We start from the raw sequence: 22431 nt of genomic DNA, 5'->3' as shown, positions 1-22431 counted from the left end.
TAATCAGCTTTCAGCCTGTGAATAAGTCGTCGTACCGGTCTCTTGGTAGACTTTTATCAGCAAAGCACTGACAGTCAATTTCCCACCAGYAAACCAGTAAGCCATAGACTTACACCAGCCTATGGTCACCATCTCCCAACAGGTCTCTGCAGCCAATACTCTTTAGTACTATGACCTTCCACCTTCCATCCTTGTTCCAGGTTGCCTCAGCATACAGAGATGGTCCATGAAACTCCACTGCATTAGGAAGGAGTTTTGGCATCATGATGGGATCTCCACCATGGATTACTCTCAGTACACAAATATCTGTGTCATTGGATATATGAGGATCCCACTAGAACAGAAAGTGCCGTTTCTCCCCAACATGCTGTGAGTCCCAGTGCCTTTGGTGATCCTAAAACTGCTTTCACATGAATGTCCAGCATCTTGCAGAATGTGCCCTGTGTTGGATTAACACCTCAGCCACAATGAGCCAAGCACAGGAAAAGTCCATGGTTTGGAATAAACAGAAGTGAGAAGTCAATGGAAGCCTGAAAGTAAGAGAAAAATATTGCTCAACTTTTCTATACTTCTTCGTAAAAGTGATGGACCAGTTCTTTCTTCACTTGCAGCAAAACATTTCATAGAGAATAGGCACAAAAAATCCTGGATAAGCCTCAAGAAATCTTAGTTTCATATCCATGTGAATGTGGTGTTAATGTGGACTGAGGTTTCTAGGTGTCTAGTCTTAACTCATTTAGAGGGCTTTAGTATGTTAAAGAGTATAAAACAATATTTAAGTTAATCTAAGGTCACAATATAAGTATTGGGTTATATGGGCTATTGATCGGCCAGAATATGCCATTATTGAGTTTATTTATGATAACAGAATCATAGATGAACCTTACTCTCCAAAGATATGTTCCCAAYTGTTGGGAATGCAACAAGAGTTGCATTCATGTAAAAAGTCTTATATTGTTGAAATAGAATGACTTAACATTTAAAATAAATGTTCTTGATTAGATACAGCATATAAAACCTGAACATTTTCTATCAAGTAGCAATTTACTCTGCTTTCTTATATTTGTGCCACCCTTTTCTACATTTCAATCTACAAAGAGAAGATGAATGGCAGGCTTTATAACATCAAATCCTGAAAATGAGGTRTTAATTGGTATTTAGGAATTGCAGTCCAGAGCATTTAATCCTCCTATTAGTTATCTAATTATTGAGAAGCAAGAGGGTTTCTATCTAGTACAATGGATTTGAATAGCATATGTATAGCTAACACACAAGATCATTCTATGTAATGGACTTAATATCTCCATAGTCTATATGCTATTAAAATGTATCTGTTTGGTAATAACATTAATAAACTAATAAAAATAGCAAAAAATAATAGTCAAAAGTTAATTCACAGTACATAATCATTATCAGAGACCTCCAGGCTTCGAACAATATCCACAATGTTTTACCAATCTTTTTTGCTCCATTTCCAAAGAAAATTAAATTAAAAGAAATCCTTTAACAGGATTCAGAGCTGCAATAACAGTAAAAAAAGAATATAAGGTATCTGTAATTGCATAAGACAGCGGGAGATTGTATTAGCATGGTAGCTTTCTCAGCTGTAATACAGGTGATATCTAAAGCAGTAMAACAATCTCTTGGCTGGACGGGGAGCTGGAGTCCTCTCTGCTCTGTGCAAATCAGCCCTGATGAAATGTTTTGCTGGATCCAGCATCTAGCTCCTCCTGTGGTACTGCTGCTTGAGCTTCTCAATTTAGATTGTTCTTCTCAATCCCAAATCTGGGATCCTTCAAGCTTTTGAAAGCTGCAGACTCCACTGCTGGTCCAAACCCTTTCTGGGACCTGAGGCTTCCAGTCCACCATTCATTCCTCCTCTCTGCTCTGCTATCTGGGCTGAGAGTCTGACTTTTAACAGCAGACTCTTAGCAACTTCATTCTTCCTAGGACTCTCCAGTTTTTCATCTCCGTGTTTGTTATAGCACTCTTATCGCGTCCTCAGTGTGCAGCATATGTTTGGAGAAAACACCATGCTCTGTTTTTATTTTTCATARAGTATTAGGCTGTTCTTATGCACTGTTGACCTTCCTGCAGATTTGCCTTCCCCTCTGGCATCATGAGAAGCAGCAGATTGGTAAAGGACATAAAATATTAATTTTAAAATGCAGAGATTTCCTACAGCTTTCACATCTTTATAACAGTCCATCATGCCCAGACGGCACAACTTAGCAAGGTGTTCACAAAAGTTATCTTTAAGGAGGCCTAAATTGTTCCTTATGTCATCAATGGAGAGAGCGCAAGTCTGACCTAGGCATCCTGCATTGCCGCTGGATGAACCTTTCTCCTTAGAGGAAAGCCTCCCTCAGCAAAAACTGGCCCTGCTAAACACTGTCGCCAGCCTCCTCGCCAGGAGGAGCCCTTAGGGATTTAAGGAGAGCTCTGTGAGGATGTGGGGTTCTTCCCACATGCAGCTCCTCGCTGTGACCCACACAATCTGGCTACTTTATGCATAAAATGGGCATGATGTGCTGGCACAACAGACCAGTCCGCTTYTCCTAGCCAGATCACCCCAACAGCAAGGAGCTGCCACTATTCGATTGTAAAAAGTGTGGATAGGGAAAGGGGTTGAGTCCCTGTTCACGACYATTGTGTCTAGGACTTAGATTGTTCTTGCATGAACAAAAGATTTGCTTATGCCAACAAAGTACGAATCAAGATATATCCTCTGCTGAAATTGCAAATCTTTGGCTTGACTCTCCTTTTGGGGTCAGCAACACATGGAACAACTTCTATGACTGGTCTCCAGGACGTCACTTCAAAGTGAGTAAGGAATGCTGAATGAGCTTATCCAGCGCTTCTTTAGCAAGGTGTGCAGGTAGCACTGGTGGCAAATGTGCATAAGAACCTTCCACTTGTCTGAAGTAAACTTTCATTTTTATTTAAGCATAAAGAATTTTGAAGGGGGAGGTGAAAGTGATTTACAAAAATGTCAGCTCTGTGTTACATCTATGAGACATTCAAGATTCACACTTAAGAATATATTGTGGAATTTACTGCACAGCTTTATCTGCCTTGCTTTGATATTCAAAGCTAATTGCTGAAGTGCAAGACTCCCATTTTAAATACTACTTCACAAGATAATTTAATATTTGTGCAGGTGAAATTGTCCAGGTGTGCTGAGTGACTAGTTACAGTATTTCAGGGGACCATTTGCACTATCTAGAACAGACCCTTGCTCTCCACACAGATCATGCCACCTGATCTTTTCTGTCAATAGACTGAATTTCCTCCTAAAAGTTGCTAGAATTATTGGAGGGAGAAGCCATTTCTACTGTTTTGGAAGGTTATTATAGAGCTTCTTTCATCCACTAGAGAGAACTCAGTCTTGCTTCTTGCTTTCCAGTCTAAATGTATTATGGCTACTCAGCTTTCTATTCTTTTCCTTAAATAGATCTTCTCCCTTCCTGGCATTAACCCATCAATATATTCTCAAAAAGAGATCAGTTTCCTACCACAGCCTTAAYTTTTTAGACTAAGCAACACTTCATGTCATCTCTCATATGACATGCTTTGTAGTGTCTCTCCACACTTTTGCAGATTAATTCATCTCTCCTACAGAAGGGTGACAGGAGTTATATGCTGTTTTTCAGATGTGCATCCATCYGTGCCTTCTACAATGAAACTTCTTTCTGCTGGAAATATCTTGTCTGATGTATGCTATGAGCATGTACACCTTTTTCATGGCTTCATTCCCTGGTCAATTCATAGTCATCCTGTGATCAGCTAGGACACTCAGAGTTCTCTCTGCTTGACTCATCTCTCTTCTCACTTAGAAATTTCTTTATTAATACTAAAGTGCATGCCCTTATATTTGGTTGTAATCAAACATTTCATCCCATTTCTGTATCTGTCAGAGTCAAACATGTTTTTCTATATTATAGTCTTCCTCTGTGTTAGCAATCTCCCTTCACCTTTAGATTTCAACAGTGTATCTACTTCTTATGTTAATGCAGTTAATGAAAATATTACCAGCACTGTTCCTAAAATTGTTCTTTGAGGACTTCTTCCAGTAACCTGCCTCTTGACTGTTCTCTTTTCTTCCTTTTCCTCTGCCCTCTTCCATTAGTCAGTTCTTCTCCATTTTCCATGTCCTCTGTTAATCTCCATCTTCTTGGCTTCATTAATATTTTCCTGTTTAGCACTRTATCAAGTCCAAAAGAGACTTACCACATTTTCTATTTTGGAAAATCCATTATCACGTTTAAGGAAAGCTTTCAGGTTGTTCTGGCACAATGTTCCCTTGATAAACCCAGGCTGCTTTCATYTTGTTTTCTGTTTAACTGGAAAGAATAATTTAACCATTCTTTCTCCTTTAGTAATTATATTGCATGTAGAAATACAGAAAAAGAAATATATCCCTCTACTTCCATCTGAGGCATATTTATATGCATAACTTTAAAAATATGCATATATGTGTATGTGTATATATACATRTATGTATACACACAACACGCATATAAATATGTATATACTACAGTTTCCAAGATGCACACAGCTTTTCAGTAAATATTAGCATTATAACTTTTTCCACATAATAAGGATCAGAATTGTTAATTAATTTTTAAGAATTGCATATATTTTCTTCCTATCCTACTCCAGTTCTATTATTTTGTTTTGTGGATTACATTATATAGGGCTATCCAACTGACAGCCAGCAAGACAGACCCAGGGTACAAGATGGTCTTACCCAGCAATCAAACCATTTCCTGAAGTCAAATATTATTAGAAAGATTTAAGTCCAATCAAGCTGTTGCATAATTGCTTTCAGTAAGTTTGGCCTTTGGTATAAACAGCTATTTTAATAGTCATGTTGAATGGAAAAAGTCCATTCACTGCCTCTTTTTTAAATACGATGGCCTAGTCATTAATGAAAGAAACCTCAACATACGGCAATGGTTTAATTAATGAGTGTGTTTCTCATTATTCTTTCTTTTCTGACACAGTAGCACATGCTTTCATAATATCTGATTTACTGTGAAAGTATGATAGGGGCTGAGAGAATCTAATCGTTCCCCAGCACCCAAAGGAGCAGACTTCAGCTTTCATTTTGACCCAAAGCATCTCCTTCCACCATTCTCAGGTGAATGATCCCTTCCTCCCTTCGTGCTGCCTCAGGCCCTTTATAGAGCCAGTTCGCCTCACTAGTCTGACAGACAACCATTTCCTTTTTTTGCCGCGTTACTTCTTGGCCAGTTTCACGAGCACAGGCAGTTCAGCACAGGGTCGAATGAGCGTGGGAGCTGGCGTTTGCAGGGACTCACAGCTGAGAGCACAGCAGAAGCTGGGAAGCAAGGAAGGCAGGGGGACGACAGGCGCAGTGCCTCTCTCTGGGGCTGTCTAGATAGGTGATCTTCACCCCCCCATACATAGAAGGTATATGATATTAGCATAGTAGCCTTTGCCAATGACTTCAAACACACAGAGTCACCTCCCTCTTAGCGCACAGAGGATTTGCCCCTTCAAATGACAGGCTTCAAAAAAGAGAGGCAAACGAAAACCCAGGTATCTAAAATCAGCATTCCTATATCTAATAAAGAGACATAACATTCCTGGATGCTTTTGAAATGTGGATAACTTAATGACAATATGATATAAACACAACCAGAGTCCACCTGAATGCCAGTACGGAGCTCTTAGGCCAATTGTAAATTCATAATGTTAAACAATCCTAAAAACACCTTAACTTCTTTTCCAGATTAATGCAAAAAAACATACAGTTTTGAATGCTAGAAAGATGTAATTTGGCTTACCACTGTCTACAACTTGCTCTGACCAACAACGGAACTGTGCTACTGAGTTAGAAGAAGATAGCCTAGATGAAAAAACAGCATGGACTGCTTTGCTTGAAAACATCATCAACTGGATTGTTCACAAAGGGCGAAAAAGTAAAAGTGTATTGATTTTGCCATCTTCTCCCCACCTACAGATACACACCTACTCACAGATTTTAAGTTTGAATCAGTAAGAAGCTGTTAATTGCCACTGATATTGCTCTGATACCTTTGCCTGGAACAAGTATGTTCATTTTGGGTTAAAAGTASCCTTCTGCAAACATCCATCACAATAAAGGTGCTACACAAAATCCCCCGAGAATGAGGTTTACCTAGGACTTGGAGTGAACCCAGAGCCTTGTCCCAGCTTTCCGCATAGGGGCCAACATCAGCCTATTMAAACAACATCGGTAAACACAATTCCTCCAGGTCTCCATCTTGAACATTTTCAAAATACCTCTGTATCGTTCAGTGGCTTAATAAGCAACATTCAGACCAGCGCAGGTTCATGAATTTTCCCACCAGATGGGACCATTCTGGCTACTAACACGGGCTCCTGGATGGGAGGGTGGTATTTTCTTCTTATTCAGCTGCTCTCTTCTTTCATTTGCTCCTTGTGCAAGTTTTCCTTCATTTTGCAAAACKCAGGAAGGACGAATCTGCGTTAATTTAATTGCTTTGGATAACAAGAATCTCCTCTGTCCTCAAGGCTAGTCTCCCGCTGGAGAGGGAACCAATCATGCCATATAATCCTTTCTATGAAGAGATAAATTTCCCTCACTAGTAATGTGACTGCTCTTGCAGCGATCTGTTCCTATTTCAAAAATATAACTTTTACTTCTATCTATTTCAATTCCTACCACAGTATTTGAGTGCTTTTTAGATAAAATCTATTGCAAATATGAAACTCTTATCTTCATAAAATCAGTTAAAACTCCTCCTTTTGAGATCTAGGTTTAGCTGAGGGATAGGGCCTTGAGAGTTTCTTTTTTAGTCTATTAATTTATTGTTCTTTGTTATATTCTCAAGTGCTACTTTTTACAACACTGCAATCCAATCACCTGCATTTTTTATTTGATCTTGTGTTTTGAAGCAAAAACACTAAGCAAATATGTATGGTAAAATAAAACTCAGAAGCAAAAGCTACTCCAAAAGAGTTTAATGGGGAAAAAAACAAAAACAAAAACAAAAACAAACTCTTTAGTCACATTAAATGGGTCTGGGATTTGACGTATGCAGGCAATAAAAAATATTTTGTGTTCCCAATGCTGCTTTTTAATCCTCTTCTTTGTAGGAGGTTGTAAAAAAACAATAACGGTTTTGATACAGGAGCAAAAGACCATGCCAGGAAATCCAAGCACCAATTCTGGTAACTATCATCAAAGGTAAAATTATACTTGTACAGAAATCTTGGAAGTATGTCTATTTAAGTAAGAGACAACTGGGGCACCTCTGCAGATTCCTCACAGAGGAACTAAAGAAATATCTAACTACTGAATTACCTCTAAGCCTTGTGTTGATTAACAAAATGAAAAAAAAAACAAAAACAAACAAACAAAAAAAAACAAATTAGTGTAAAGTCTATGCAATTCCAAAGAAAAAAGAAAACATGAGAATATTGGCTTAATGGAAAACAGTTTACTACCAAGGTTAGTGTTAAGGCAAATACCAAAGTCCTTATAGCATTAATTTCTTATACTAGAATAAAATTGCACAAAGAGCCCAGGTTAACAAGAAATAAACAACATGGGAAAGGGGGGAATAATGGAAGAGCAAGACAGCTTCCTTGTTGGGAATAGTCTGAGAACTTGTATTTTTTCCATTACAATACACCCCCCACGTGAGGGTTCATAGTTTCATTGTGGCTTGAGTCCCTACGACATCTGGCTGGTCTTGAATGTAGCATAAATTTGATATAAGCTCCACTGCTTCATTTAATCAACTCATTTACACATAAATTAAATAATAAATCAGAAGCATATTGGCCTCTAAGCTCTCTATAATTTTCAGTGATATCCAAGCTCCCTTGCACTTAAAAAATCATAATTGCACTTCATCATTTTCTCTGATTCTTACTCAGTTTGTCATATAGCAGATGAATTATCTTTCATTCATAACGAAGCCAACTTTCCATCCATCAGAACACACACATAGCAGACAAAAAAATACTGGTCTCCTGTTGCCCGATGGGGAAAATACAGCAGATGATAGGTTAAAAGATTTGGGCAAGACCACAGAAAAAGTTAGTATCAGATCTTGGAGGAAAGCTTTGGTGTACTTCTTGCACTTCACTTCAGACCATATGACACCACCTGTTGTTATTTCTTAGACTTACTGCTGACAATGGATCTTGGTGGAAACATTCTTAAATGGTGATACCAAACAAAGTGCTTAACAGACGGGGAACACRATACCAGTCTTAGCACGAATAAGTCTATGAACAAGCCCAAACATCAAATAGCAGTGTCTACTGCATGTTATTTTGATCTTCACGAATTATCACGCTACTCAGCAAGGCACTGAAAAATACTGATGCTCTTCTTCCTTCTGTGTCTCTTTCTGGTTAGTCTCAATTTTTCTCACTTAGTTTTAATCCCTGTTTACAGATGGCCTTGCATCTTGCTTAGCTTCATCTGTTATTGGCTACCTTTCTTTCTACCAGCATCCACAGTCAGAAGATTAAGCTTCCATAAAATCAACGAGAAAAGTGACACTAATGAAGAGGTCAATATATTCTTAGACTAAGTTTACAGGAGTATCTACTGTTGACAAAGTCATCTTCTGTCAACATCTTCAAACATTACAAACCTGTGTTGCATGTGTTTGGCTTGTTTTTATTAACAGCTAATCACAGTCATACCACCAAACTATCCCAGAAGAAAATAAGAAGTAATGAAAAACAATATTCCTCTTTTTATTTTTCTCTGGGTTAGTTTTTGGAAATAGTGGGTACCAAGTAGTACACATAGCAAAGATTTGGCTGAATGCTGTGGTTCTTGGAGAACCTCTGCCCCTTTATAAACCTCTCCAGCAGCACTTGTTGTACCAATATCTGTTTCAGCTGTTATCAAAGGCTCTACCTACCTTCTGATCATGACCTCAGCCCAGCTTGGGTTGTTGCATAATTTGGTGAACAGAGGCATACAGCACGCTCCACAGGGGCCAAGCTCTAAGCACTCCCAAGATATGGTCAGTCTGCATTTGTGTATGGCCKTCCTCTTACTTCCTTGGAGACATTTAAAATTTTGATTAATTTAGTGTTATTCCAAGCAGATTATCCTCAGCTTCAAGCAAATGAAATACGTAAGTAGATTGTCAGGAAGAGAAAGCAATTTTTTAGTGAAATGAACAGATTAAAAAGATAAGACAAAGGTCTCACTACTCAATCAGCTATAATCTTGATAGCAAGCCTTGGGAAATATAGGTCAGTATATTTAGGTTCAGATACTTTAATAGTGCAGAGATTGAAAAGTATTTTAAAAATCACCTATATGCCTATATGAAAAGTTGATGCAGTGATTGGTCCTTTCAAAGCATTTCTGAGATAAAGTAATTCTCATATTTTTCCAGCTTTACTCACACTGCTCTATCATGTTATGGTGAAGAGCCCTATACACACAAAGTAAAGAAGTTTTCATCTGCAAGCAAGGATGTCCAGCTCTTTCATGTTGGGCTCTTTCTCTCTGAAAGTGGGAATCTTTCAGGTGCCCCAGCTGAATCCAATGGTGATCATGAATCAGAGCTGTTAGCTGCCATAGCTCACAGCCCAGCATTTATCCTGGTGCTGAATCTCAGTCAAGGTCTGCATTAGCTGTCCACCTGCACACCAAAATGGTGCCTAGCAGTCTTCACCCAGCCTGAGGACTGCCACAGCACCTTATTCAGAAGATTCAGGATAGAAAAGTCTGTTAGACCAAAGTCACTGTTGCTTACCAAGAGCTGTGTAAGTCAGGAAAGCAAATCAAAATTCTGCATATAGCCCTGATGAAACTGTAATAGTTTATAAGCAGTGCAAGTATCAGAACTGCTCTCAATTAATATTTGTAGCAAAAAGGTTATAATTTAAACATATCTGACAAATATACACAACCAAGCAGAAAGCTTATATTGAGTAAATTATTACTCTTAGTCATATAATAAATCCCTACRTCTAGAGAACAAAAAGGTTCACCTCACCATAGGCATTGCATTGCATAAGCAGAATGTGTTGATTTAAACTCCACTAGAAACACAATGCTAAAGGAAAAGATTAAAAAAAGAATCAATGGTTACCAGCAGCAAAAGGGCACAATCAACAGAAAAAAAAAATTTGTTCCTTGGAGGCTACTACAAACAACTTGCAGTAATTAAAAACAACTCTGAACTGTATAGTGTTGACAACTGGGTAAGATGTTGTTTTCCAGCCAGAGGTAGAATTAATTATGCTGCTCTAGATTGTCTTTATTGACTTTCTTTTTCTTCTCATTAGTCAAAAAGAACTAACAAAACAACTATTGGCTTTATTTCTGAACCTGCCTCTAATTAAAAAAAAAAAAAAAAAAAAAAAAAAAGCAGAAGGGAAGTAAAATTACTGAAGGCAAAATGCTACCAAAATCAAATTTTAAACTGTAAAGTCACTTCGCAGCCTATTTGTACATGCTGTGAAGACGATCAAAATTAATCAAGCAGTGTGCAACATATACAGAGACTCAATCCCTCTTAATTTATTCRGCTGCTTTCCTGTTCATTTCCTAGATTTGCATTTTTAATAACTTAAATACAAACATGTAAATTGTCTCACATTGTCTAGCACAGGATTGTTCAGACACTCAGGTGACTAACTTGTTCTCATGCTACTAGTCTCATCCCTCTTGAAATGTTTGCAGGATCCAAGCCATAGACTTTATCATGAGTAGGATACCATTTCTAAGATAAAGATTGCAGTTTTAGTAAACTTTTATAACACATGAATGCAGCATACATACTCTTTCAGAGGTATGTGGAGGGGGGCTGCTCTTATTTTATTTAAAGCCATTCATTAAAATGGCCACAGCTGACAAGCACTTTAGTATGGTAGTAATTTTCTAACTGTTAAAAATCAACGTTTGCCTTGTATTTCTGCAAATGTTTTAAACGAAGGCTTAACAGTGAATCTTACTTAAGCATGTGTTCTTTTGCTATCATCTGGGTAACACTTGCAAAACTATTGTTTCRGAGGACTATGGCTCTCCCCCATTCTGCATACTTCGAGGCCCAAGGTTTAAAAATGAGATTTCAAGTAAGATTTACAACTTCACACAGTAATTTCCCTTAGGTCTGGGCTGAACGCATGAGGCAAAACTAACCTTCTACTCCTCCCCCCACCTCCTTCCCGCCCACAAGTAGTTGCAGGCTCTACCCACTTCAGGGAGACACTTTTCGACAACCTCAGCAAAAACCACAAACCCCAACGGCCGCCTCGGGGCACGAGGCTTAACGGCTCCGCGCCCCTCGCGCGGGACCGCGCCTTGCTGCGCGTGCGCGGCAACCGTCGCGCAGGCGCCGCCGACCCTAAAGGAGACCAAGATGGCGGCGCCCAGGGAGAGGAGCGGAAGCTGAGGGCGCGTGCGGCGCAGCAGCGTGTTCCCGCGCGCAGGTAACTGTCTGCGTCGGCGGGCGCGAGCCCAACGGTTCTAACCGCCGCTCGCTTCTGCTTCGCCTGCTGAGCCCGCGGCGGCGGCCTCTGCCCCGAGAGTCTGCATCTCCGTAGCCGCCCTGTCCGTGCCCCGCTGGGTAGCCGGGTCTCGTAGCGGTGCTCTCTCCGCCCCTCACCACCCATTCCCGGTCCTCGATGTCCTGTCCCGCCGACACTTCTCTCCCACTCGCTTTTGAGGGATTTGCTGCTCTTGCACCTGCTTCTCCCGCCACGTGCCACCTCGTCGGCGCTTTTGCTCATAATCCCCCCCTCCCAAAAAAAGAAAAAGTTTTGAGAAGGTTTAAAAATTCAAATTTGAGCTTTCCAGGAAAAAAGAAAGAAGAAAGTTGGTTGCCTCGTTCACCTGCTTTTCCTAGAGTTATGTGTCATATGCTGGATCTCAGACATGGGGACAGCTGTTGTGTTTTGTACTTGGTAYCTGTAAAGCAATATCCTGCCTTGCTCCTGTGAGAATTCTCCATCTAAACAGATGAGGCTGGCAGACTGAAGGAGGAAGTGCCTGGGGAGATGTTTCTAAACAGCAGGACTTGCAAGAAATGTATTCAGGATGTGGAAGCTTTCCTCATAGTATTTTTAGAAACTTGGATGCCTAATTTATATTACAGTTACAATTTGAGCTATCCATGAAAGTATTGTTCTCATCTGACCTCTTTGATAAYGGTAGCAAAGGGCATGCAAGGCAATTTTCAATACCTTAATTTAGTTAAGGCCTCCTTCTTCTGTGTTTTAACTACCTCCTGCCAAAGCAGGATCTCAGCCTGGTTGAAATCTCCTCCATCTTCCCAGCCACATGCTGCCTTCTTGACATGCCTGCCTTGTTTTGATGCTCTTGGCTTGCGATCTCCTGAGACCTCCACGGCGCTGGGGTATCTGTAACTAGGGCATGCTGAACGCCCTAGTCCAAGCATGGGAAGGCAAATAGTGCCACACCTCTCATATTTTGTTACCCTTTCTGCTATGTGTCTCTAGTTAGCTTAATGTGTGGCTTGCTGATCAGCTGCATGTTGTGTATAAGAGAGTCTGTGAGGAAGAGAATACAGATTTTTTTTTTTTTTTCCTGTGGTGAGTGTCTGTATTTAAACAAGCTGTGTTTTAAGATTGTGTGAGCCAAGCTGCAGCCCCTTTCACATATGTCAGCCACTGGCTGCTGCTTGTGTTGACCCATAGGGGTCTGAGGTCATCCAAACATGCCCCAAGGATGCACTGACAGGCAGGCTTTTCTTGAGCTGCATACAGTGCTCAGGGTTTAGTCTGCACCTTTCATTTGTCTCTTGAATGAAGGATTAATGTGCACATAACTGTTTTCAAACAAGGAAACAAACAAAAGGAGCATTCTCAAAATTTGTAATGCCAAAAGTGATCTACCATAAGGAAGGAAAGTACTCATTTCTGTTATAAAACAAATAGAAGTAATAGAAATAAGTAATAAAAAGTAAAACAGTAAAGCACCAAAATGTCCTCAGTAATTCTGAGCTGCATGAAYAGGCCTCACATTGTGGAAAGGAAGAAATTAGGTGTCTCCTGAATAATTCTGAGTGCCTGTACTTGGAATCCTGTGTTTGGTTTTACATTTTTTATTATTAGAAATAAGAGAGATTTTTAGAGATTAGCAACAAGAAAATTCAAGATGCTGGCATGACTTACATAAATGAAGAATCATTAAAAGAGCCTGCTTGATAAATAGCAGGGAAAATATATTTTCTCTGATGCAGTTCAGTAGATGTGTAGTGGTGCAGGCATTGGGAGCTGATGTATGCATATGTAGTATATGTTAAAGGACTGTAACTCCCACTCGTTACAGCAGGTATACAATTTAGGTGATCTAAAAATGATTTCTACTGAGAGTGACAGGAGTAGCAGGGTTCTTCTTTTATACAGAGTTTCTCTCCACAGTGCTTTTACTAGTGTGACTCTTTCCATGAAAAATTAGGACTCTGACTGAAGTAGCTAGCTAGCTAGCTACAACATTCAAATATATGGACCAAAAATTCAGACAGAATCTGTAGAGAGTAGGAAATATTGATGTAAATAAAGAATATTTTAAAAACAGAAATTGGAGTGAAGATGGGGAAAGAAAACTTTTCAAAGTAGATTATTTTTGTGCAGTGTAAGAAAGAAAATGGTAAAATCAGTAAATACCTTAATGAGATCTGTCCTGAACTTGCAAACTGATTGATTTTTCTCACCTTTGAGTAGTTTTATTTTAGAATAGTTAATCTGAAGCACGTGAGGATTTTTTTTTTGACTGACTTCTTAGTTGAAGAAGAGTTGAATTTCTTCAGAATTGGTCTTACTTGGCCTGTTAAATCATACCCTTTTCTGAGCAGTATACTTACAAGTTTTTCATGTAATTCTTGCAGGAAAGTGTATTGACAGGRAAACCCTTAGGAAAATACTCAACTTAGAATATCCTCTAGTACCGCTTGAAACCTACTAATTATAGTCATCCACCTCCATTTCTTTACAGTGATGACAGATTTGGTAGTTTTACAAGATAATTTTATTCAACTTCCACCTCTTCCTATTTTTATGCTAAATTGTTAGTAAAACCYTGTCAGCCACCTTCTTCCATTCAGTGAGCTCAATTTCTTGAACCTTCAATTGAMTAATCTGCTTTTTKGGGAGAATGAATGCAAGAATTGCATCTTATCAGAGAAGAAATCTGATAGAATTTGAACAAATCTAACAGACGTGAATGTTATCTAGCAGATTTGAACGTAATCTAACAAATCTGCTCAGTTTTGTTGTCCTRTGCAAGGGCCACAGATAATTCTCTCAACTTAAAAAAMCAAATATTTTTATAATTCTAACACATAGGAATAGAATGTGGTGTGGAAAAGAGCTGCATAATCTAAACCAAGGTAAAACGTGCTTCATAGCTACTAAATTGCTATATAGTCATAATAACAGCTGAATTCCAGTTACATTTTGTAAATTGAAATATATATTTTTGTCTTTTTCAGATCACACATTATAGCCTTAAGAATGCAGTCGATTTGCCAGAGAGTTGGCACTTGTTCCTCATGTTTGAATAGACAACTAAATGGCTTCCTGGGATTAATTAAATGGCAGACACAACTGGTTCCTGTGTGCATCAGAACTATCTACAGTGAGACAGGGAAATGGGAAAAAACGTATGGGTTGGAGACAAGAAAAAGAGTTGAGAATTGGTGGTTCCCAAGAATAAAGGATCAATTCTGCAGAATTTCAGAAACTGATGTAAGCATCATGAGAAATTTGGAAATTGCATGTTTGATATTTTTGTTTTTCAGACAGAAATATATTGGAAAACATTTAATACAGTTGACTTATAATGTTGAGCTGTATATTGCACTATAGAGAAGAATATTTTTATGTGGTAGTAGATCATTACAAAGAGTTGAAATAGGTGGCAAAAAATTCGTAAGGAAAAGCATGCTTAGCAGAAAATTATCAGCTTAGAAACGTAGAAAGTGTTTAAATAATTAGTTATTTATCCCAATATTATACCACACTTCAGGAATAAATTATTTAAAATAACAAAATAAACATCTTTTGCATTCCAAAATATTATWAATAATTAACTTTCTAAACAGCTTGTTTCCAATGATTATGACAAAATTTATTACGCTTGACGCTGTGTCATCCTCTGAAATCTATGTTAAGGAAAGGTGCTATTTTAAAGATTTTTTTTCCATTTTACAGCATCTTAGTCAAAACAAGTGACTTGCAGAAAAAAAAATGTTTTCCCACACAATAAAGAACTTTGAATTGCAATTTCTGACTCTTTTCCCTTCATACTTATGCTCAGTCACATAGGTATAAAATCTTTTTTTCCTCCCTTCTTGTTTGCTTTTTTTCTTCTTTCCTCAAATGTGCACTCTCCAACAGAAAATAGATGCCAACAGAAAATAGATGCCATCAAATTGTCAGATAGAAGGAGCTTGCTTTTTCTGAGGAAGAAAATTGAGATGAAAGTTGTGTGTATGCACACAGATAGGGAAAGCATTAGTTTAAGCTTGTGTTTTTTAGTATCTGACAACAACATATAAATATGCATTTATCATATATGTATCATACGTTTGCTAAATTCCAAAAAATATTTTTAATGCTAATGCTTTTTATTTTATCCTTACCATTGAAATAAACTTAGTGTTTCTTACTGAGATGCAAGTTGTACAGAGTGCTCCAATGAAATATTTAAATTACTCCTAAGCTTGCTATTAGACAGAAGCAAAAAAATGTTGAATAATGAATATGGAGTATGATTCAGAATAATAAAAGCTACTGTCTTTCTTTTTCCCCATTATTAACATAAGAAAATTAATGAAAGAACTTAAGTGTCAAAGATAAATCAATGATAATTAAAATGTTTTATTGGGAATAATTTATGTGGAAGATAAAGTTACAAAGAGGAAATGAAATATCAGTTTATTGAAACGTACCTAAGTGAAAGTGTTTGGTTTCTTTTTGCTATGCAAGATACTGTCTTACAAGATACTGCAGGTATTGTGTTCAWATGTAACACACATAGTGGAACTGAACAGTTTTGCTTCAAAGGGTCTTCATGTGATTGAGTTTGTCATTCAGTGAGTTTACTGAAGTTCTGCTGACAAAAAGCAACTGGCCATGAATGAGCTCCTTGCTCATTTTAAATACAAAGTAAAGCATTTTATTTAAACTGTGAAGAGGMTCTTTTAATCTGCCATGTTTTTCTTTATTGATGAGACGGTCAGTTACTAMTACTGTGTGATAAGGAATAGTGATTTGTTAGACTGTAATTTTGTTTAYGTGTCTTTAGCTGAGTAAGTTGATTAAAAACATAATTTTCAAGTGTCATATAAATATCAATATACATTGAAAAGACAGCAGCAAACTCTGGTGAAAGATCTCCATTTGCAACCCCAACGAATTCGATCCTAGGAACTTTGTCAGTGCTCATTTGGATCAGTTCTAGCAGATTTTATGTTTCAYCTAGTGGTACTGTATAGTTTATTATGTGCACATGTATATGTTCAAGTTAAATRTTAACTCATGTGGTTATAACTTTGTAAAAATTCCTTTCTAGAAATCAAGACCAAAATTTTACGTGCTTTCTATGTTCCCATATCCTTCTGGAAAACTTCACATGGGCCATGTTCGTGTCTACACCATCAGTGATGCAGTAGCTCGGTTTCAGAAAATGAGAGGGATGCAGGTAAGAAACAAGCTGCAGTAGGATTGTTTCTCTGGTATTTTAATTTCACAGTTGGTCAGGGAATAAGTATGTTTTAAAATCTGTGCAGGTGAAAACTTGGATTGGAATATATGCTACAAATGCATAGGACAATGGCTTGTGGAGCTTGTGAATGTATTAGAGGTTGAGACTTTTATGATCTTTAGAACTCACTCTTGCTAACAGAGTTCTACAAGCTGTCTAAAGTGTCACTGCTSCTGTATCAGCTGCCTGAATATCAATGAGAGGTGTGGACCATACCATTTCTATGAGAGGAGGTTCAAGACCCTAATAACACCTGAGCAGAAAATTTTTATGTAACAGAAAAATGTAATATCCTGTAGCTGCTAACATAAAACTGAGATGACTTGGAAGTTGATCTAGACACATTTCACCTCTCCTACTCCAGAGAGCATATTGCTGTCCTTGGTCATRTTTTGAGGGACTCGGTGCTCCTGTGCCGGCTGAGAGGGGAGCCCTTTGTCACCAGGGCTGTAAGTCAGGTGAATGGGAGCATTTTATGTGGATATRGCTGTAGAAATTTGTTTTGTAGTGGTATAAGCCTTTGCTTATACATTTGAAACCCTGTTTTCTTGAGGGCACAAGTCTGTGAGGTAGGCCAGGACTAACTACTTGCTGCCTCTCTAAGGAAAGTCCCACTTKCCCTACTGCATTCCCTCTTTTTTTGCAGTCTTCCCCAATCCTCCTCTCATTCCTCCCTTGCTCCTTCTCCTCTCTGTCTAGGAGAGAAGTGTAGTTGAGAGGCATGTCCTTGCCATCTGAGGATGGGAACCTAATTGGCTTTCTGCTGTAAGGAGTAGTGGTGGGTAAAACTTGAAGGATGTAATCAAGATGTGGAAGAACTGTGGCCTGAATGATTTACCATGCTGAGGGGGAAGAAATAATGTTTGGTTGGAGGGAAGGTAGTAAGAATCTGGAAAGGAGAAGGAAGGAGTATGGAAAGAGGATACCATATTTTGGAGCAGGAACAAATAAAAAGAAAGAGGTCTAGGTGAGAATCTAGAAGGAGACTCAAAAAGAAATTATTTTTGATGTATGAGGAAGGTAACAGCTCAATACTATAGGAAACAGAACCTTAAAAGAATGCCAGTGAAGATGAAATTGAGAAATAAATGTTAGTTGGTGGTCATGCTAGGAAGGGCAATTTCTTTGCCACAGATGCTGCCTGTGTAGTGTTTTCTGGATTTATAGCCATCCATGAGACTTTTAAGGATATTGTCATTGAATTATTCAGTGTACTGCCTTTTCAAATAGTCGTTATGTATGATATGTTCATCACTGGCATAAAATACACCAAATACATGCTGCTACTTTACAAAAATGCATTCTCTTGCTTTTAAAGTGACCAGAAAAGGGAATACYTGATTTCAGTTTTTCTCTTTTAAAGTGATATATATTGTAATAGTAATCTGTTTTGACTCTTCTGATTGACTAGAATTTAGATACCATTAAAAAAATTGAGCCTAGATGATGAGACTAGATTTTTGCTTGAAGTTAAGGCCATTGGAGATGTCATTTTAATGTATAGGTCAGTTCCCATCAGTAACAGTGGAGATATCTACTCAATTTCTGTTTAGTAAGATGAAAATATGCTTCCTCTCTTACTGGCTAAAATASATAAGTGAAAATAATTTGTCTACATCTAGTAGGTACTATTCCCTTGAATATAAGGGGAAGCGAACACCCTCAGTAGAAACTTTTGGGGAAAATGAAAGAATACAGTTATRATGGAAACGAGCTGTTATAAAACCAGGTTCTTATTTCCAAGATTGCTTTTTGGTGGGGTGAGGAGAGAGAGAGAGGAGTGCTGAAAGACTTTTTTTTCCAACTGAGTTGTAATACAAAGTTTTAAATCTTGCCTTCCAACCTGTTCTTTTATTTCATGTAAAAATGACTTTAAAGGATATTAGAGTGCCTGTAGAACATGTTGAATTGCTATAAATAAGTATATCTTCTTTTGTGTTAACTACTTTGAACATCTATTTATGACAAAAGGTGGGCAGCCAAAGAATTCAACATTCATGTACCATTAAGGAGACACAAAAGGTCTCTCAAATGATTTTTCTGAGTATGTCAGACTCAAAACTCTTGTGTCAGTGAGATACACTTACTTGCTTAAACTTGTATTTACTTAAAAAAAAAAACTTTATCAGCCATATTAATTTTTCCATCAGTTAGAATTAATGTCTTCATAATTGATTTTTTTCTCACGATTAATTTATCAATCTCTTGATGTTTCTCTGGAGGCTGTCACAGTTGTCTAATCTGCTAAAGATTTCTTTAGTGTAATTGTTATAGGCTATGAAATAGTTATGTTTTATCATACACAATGTTTGAAATCTTTAAGAAAAAATTGTTTCTCTGTATTCATGTGTACTTTACTGGAATTCTTCTGTACATAAAAAAAAAAAAAAAGAAAAAAAAAAAGAAAAGAAAAAACCCTCAGTGTGCATTATTTTGAAGTTATTGTGTTGATAGTCCTCTCCCGCATGGAAATTCAACCTTAGTTTTGCATGAAAGATTAAGGACTGCTGATTTATCCAACAAAAAAAATCTAAGTAGAAATGAATATATTTTGGATATTCAAGACAAGTTTAGAATTAAAGATTTTAAAGCAACAATGTCTTTTAAGCTTAATTTCCTTCCTTTTGAAATTAACAAAAATGAAGATTCATTGAAGATAATCTTATGTCCTACATACAGTTGTAGAACTGCCAGCGATTGATGAATCGCATAGCTGTGCTACCTGCACAGAAATACAGGTAGGATTGAAAATGTCTGTTAGACAACAAGGAATTACAAGTATTTATAGTGAAAAATGTGGCAAAAATATTCAAACTCACAGTTCTTGGGGAGAACCTCTGACTAAAATTTGTGTTCGTTATCTGACGTACAATAAAGAAAAATACCAGGAAAGGAAGGTAATTTGTATATTATAGTGTATATATTGAGTTAGGGTAAAGTGGAGATTTATTTTTCTTACTTAGAGAATTCCTTCATGAGAAAACAATTAACTAGTTTAATACTGATTTAATTCAAATAGGCAAAAAACTGGCTTATTTGATATGATACTTAAATAAGGAGAGGCTTGAATGACTTCACAAGGAAATTAGAGTTCCTTTAGTAAACTGGAACCATAATTTGAAATGCATTCATTTAATTYCATCATGTAAGAGGTAGTTTGGTACCTTAACTGGGAAGAATTAAATATTTGGATGCTTTTTCTTTGCCTTCTCAAAGTGCAACATTAATATTTCATATTTCTAGTAGTACACAATCTGGTTTTGTTTCAATTAAAATATTCTAGAGAGGCAGTGTGCATTCAAATCTGCTATTTGTGAGAAAGCTRTATTCCACCAACACTTCAAGTGGGAAAATAAATATTTGCTGTTCCTTATGTTTTCTACTTTCCTTACATTTTTGGAAGAAAGATTGCTTTTATCATGGAGCTGCAGATGATGTGAGTGACAAATGACACTGAAAATGAGCAAACAGGTGATCTAATAAGCAGCAGCCTTTTCTGCAATACATGAATAGCTGGTCATTTATTAAATGTTCTGTGGGGATGGGATTCAATGTACATGTAACATCACAGTGCACGGTAACATTTTTTCGTATACTGATGACTGATAAGCTTTGCAGTATTTTCAGCAGGAGATATGGATATGTGTGCTTTGCMCTGCAGAGGTAGTCATCAGAGATGTGTTGATACGGGGTTAGAATCAGAACATCACGTTGATGAACTGCAGTTTGTGTTATCTTAAGATCTAACTAGTGAAGCGTTACCAGTGGTTCCAGTACTCCTCAGATGTCAGATGACAGTGCGCAGAAAACTGGAACTTGTCATGCACTGGAATTAAGGGTAAATGACTTGAAGAGTACATCTGCTACAGGGTRACTTATTTACGTTCTAATTACTGAAAGAAAAAAACTTTGCGTAGGAATTGTAAACAGTACAGGTTACGTAGCATGAATGCAGTTCCCAAATGTGTTTAGTATAATGTTTTTCTTGAAAGACAATTAAAATCATGCTTTTTCATGTGGAGAATTCTAGTTACTGATCTTGTTACAAACATACATCTTTAAAAGTGCTATGAAATAGTAATCTATGTATTTTAATTTACAACTTTATATCTATTAATAAACTGATCTGGAAGTCAAGTCTGAAATTTCTTGTGTTTTCTTCTTGAATTTATATGCATGTTGTGAATTCAAATATTTGCATTTTGGAGTAAGTTAAGGCATTGATTATTTGAGTRTTGTGTACAAATTACAGAGAGATTCATGTTGATTTTCAGTTATTGTCTGCCACTGCTCTGGGGAAAAGTACTACGTCTTTAATAAATTCCGAAGTAGATAATTTATGCCTCTGAGGACTAAGAATAGTTCTCTTAGCAATCTGTAAGCATAGAGTGATCCAGTTCAATAGTTTCTTTTAAATAAAATTATGAATTCAAATTGATACCACAGTGAGACTGTCATATGTGAGTTGTACAGAAATAAGAATGATCATTGGACAATTCGGGATGAATTCCTGTATGCTGTGATTGGAATTTCTTCATTTATACTTAAACTGTTCCTGATAGACAGGTTTGGAATATATTCAGTGATATTTCCACAATATCCCAAAGCGGCCTAAAGAGCATTTAATTAAAACTTTATAATGAACTCATCAGTAGGATATATTATTTCAATACAATTCAGGTTTCTGATCATCATTGCCTATATCTACTATTTGCTTGTGAGAATATGTTGCCCATTTGCCAGAGTTTTTTTTCTGTGGATCTAAATGGAAAGTTTTACACATCTTATGTGAACTAAGTCTTATTTGAATTTAGTTCTCGGAAGCAAGTACTGAAGGTGTTAATGAGCTCGCTTTTCTAATTAAAAAGAGGGAGCAAATGTGATATTATTTTAAATGCAGTTAAGTTGAGTAAGAATGTGAGAGATTAAGGAGGTGAGAGGCTTGTTGTCTAAATGTTTGTGGTTCTGTGCAGGCAGAGTATTTTTTCACATTTTGTATCTTCTGAAAACAAGAAATAAATGAGAGCATTATATAAGCAGAGTTATGTTTTGATAGAAATCTTTGTGGGTTGATTATTTTTTTAACTCAAAAAGTGCCTTATCAGAATGCTAATGGGCAGCATGCTGTTGCAAGGAATCTTTGAAACAGTTCTGAGAGCTAGTTTGTACACACTAGTCAAAAATTTATAAATTTAGTCTATTTCCAGTTGTCTTGCCTACTTGATTTTTAGCTGTTGCATAACAGTGTTTAACTGGCACACTTAAAAGGCAGTGGGGGCCATGCTCAGGTGGAGGTCTTGCTTTTAAAATGTCATTGTATCAGCAGTCTGCAGATCTACCGATCAGATTTTCATCATGTTCAGTGCAGTCTCGTTTCAGGCAGGCAGTGGAAGGAGCAGCACTACTCTCCCTTCCCCGCTCCAGCCACGTGCCCTTCCTGTCTCACTTGTGTGTGGCCGCACAATCGTGAGATGAGATACGAGGAAGGTGCCAGAAAGTTGCCTGTGGAGCCACAGCTGCTTTGTAGAAGCTGGAACTTGGGACCACAGATCACCCATTTTGCCAGTATTTTGTGATTAGTTCRTGTTAAGTGTGTCGTGGGATTGTAACCAGAGACAGAACTGTAGGCTTTGCAGTATTAGTTCAAATCACTGGCCTGTCAGCCAGCCTCCGTTTTCATTTAC

The 22431-nt window shown here is 37.5% G+C and overlaps 1 protein-coding gene across 2 annotated transcripts in view; it reads left to right on the top strand.

Moving 5' to 3' along the window:
• Positions 1-11353: 11353 nt before the first annotated feature.
• The window catches only part of LARS2 (leucyl-tRNA synthetase 2, mitochondrial), a 92254-nt gene continuing 81176 nt past the window's right edge, over positions 11354-22431 (top strand). For both annotated transcript variants that reach the window (XM_085311889.1, XM_085311888.1), the window contains exons 1-3: positions 11354-11448; positions 14472-14727; positions 16556-16684. In XM_085311889.1, the coding sequence (XP_085168015.1) occupies positions 14494-14727; positions 16556-16684 (363 nt within the window). In that variant the 5' untranslated portion in view covers positions 11354-11448; positions 14472-14493. The remainder of the gene's footprint in view (positions 11449-14471; positions 14728-16555; positions 16685-22431) is intronic.

This window comes from Rhea americana, unplaced genomic scaffold (genome assembly GCF_003343005.1).
Source record: "Rhea americana isolate MKP2758 unplaced genomic scaffold, rheAme1 scaffold_35, whole genome shotgun sequence".
In the NCBI taxonomy this organism is placed as follows: Eukaryota; Metazoa; Chordata; class Aves; order Rheiformes; family Rheidae; genus Rhea; species Rhea americana.
Note: the sequence above shows the minus strand (reverse complement) of the source record. Positions and strands in the feature narration are given on the sequence as shown.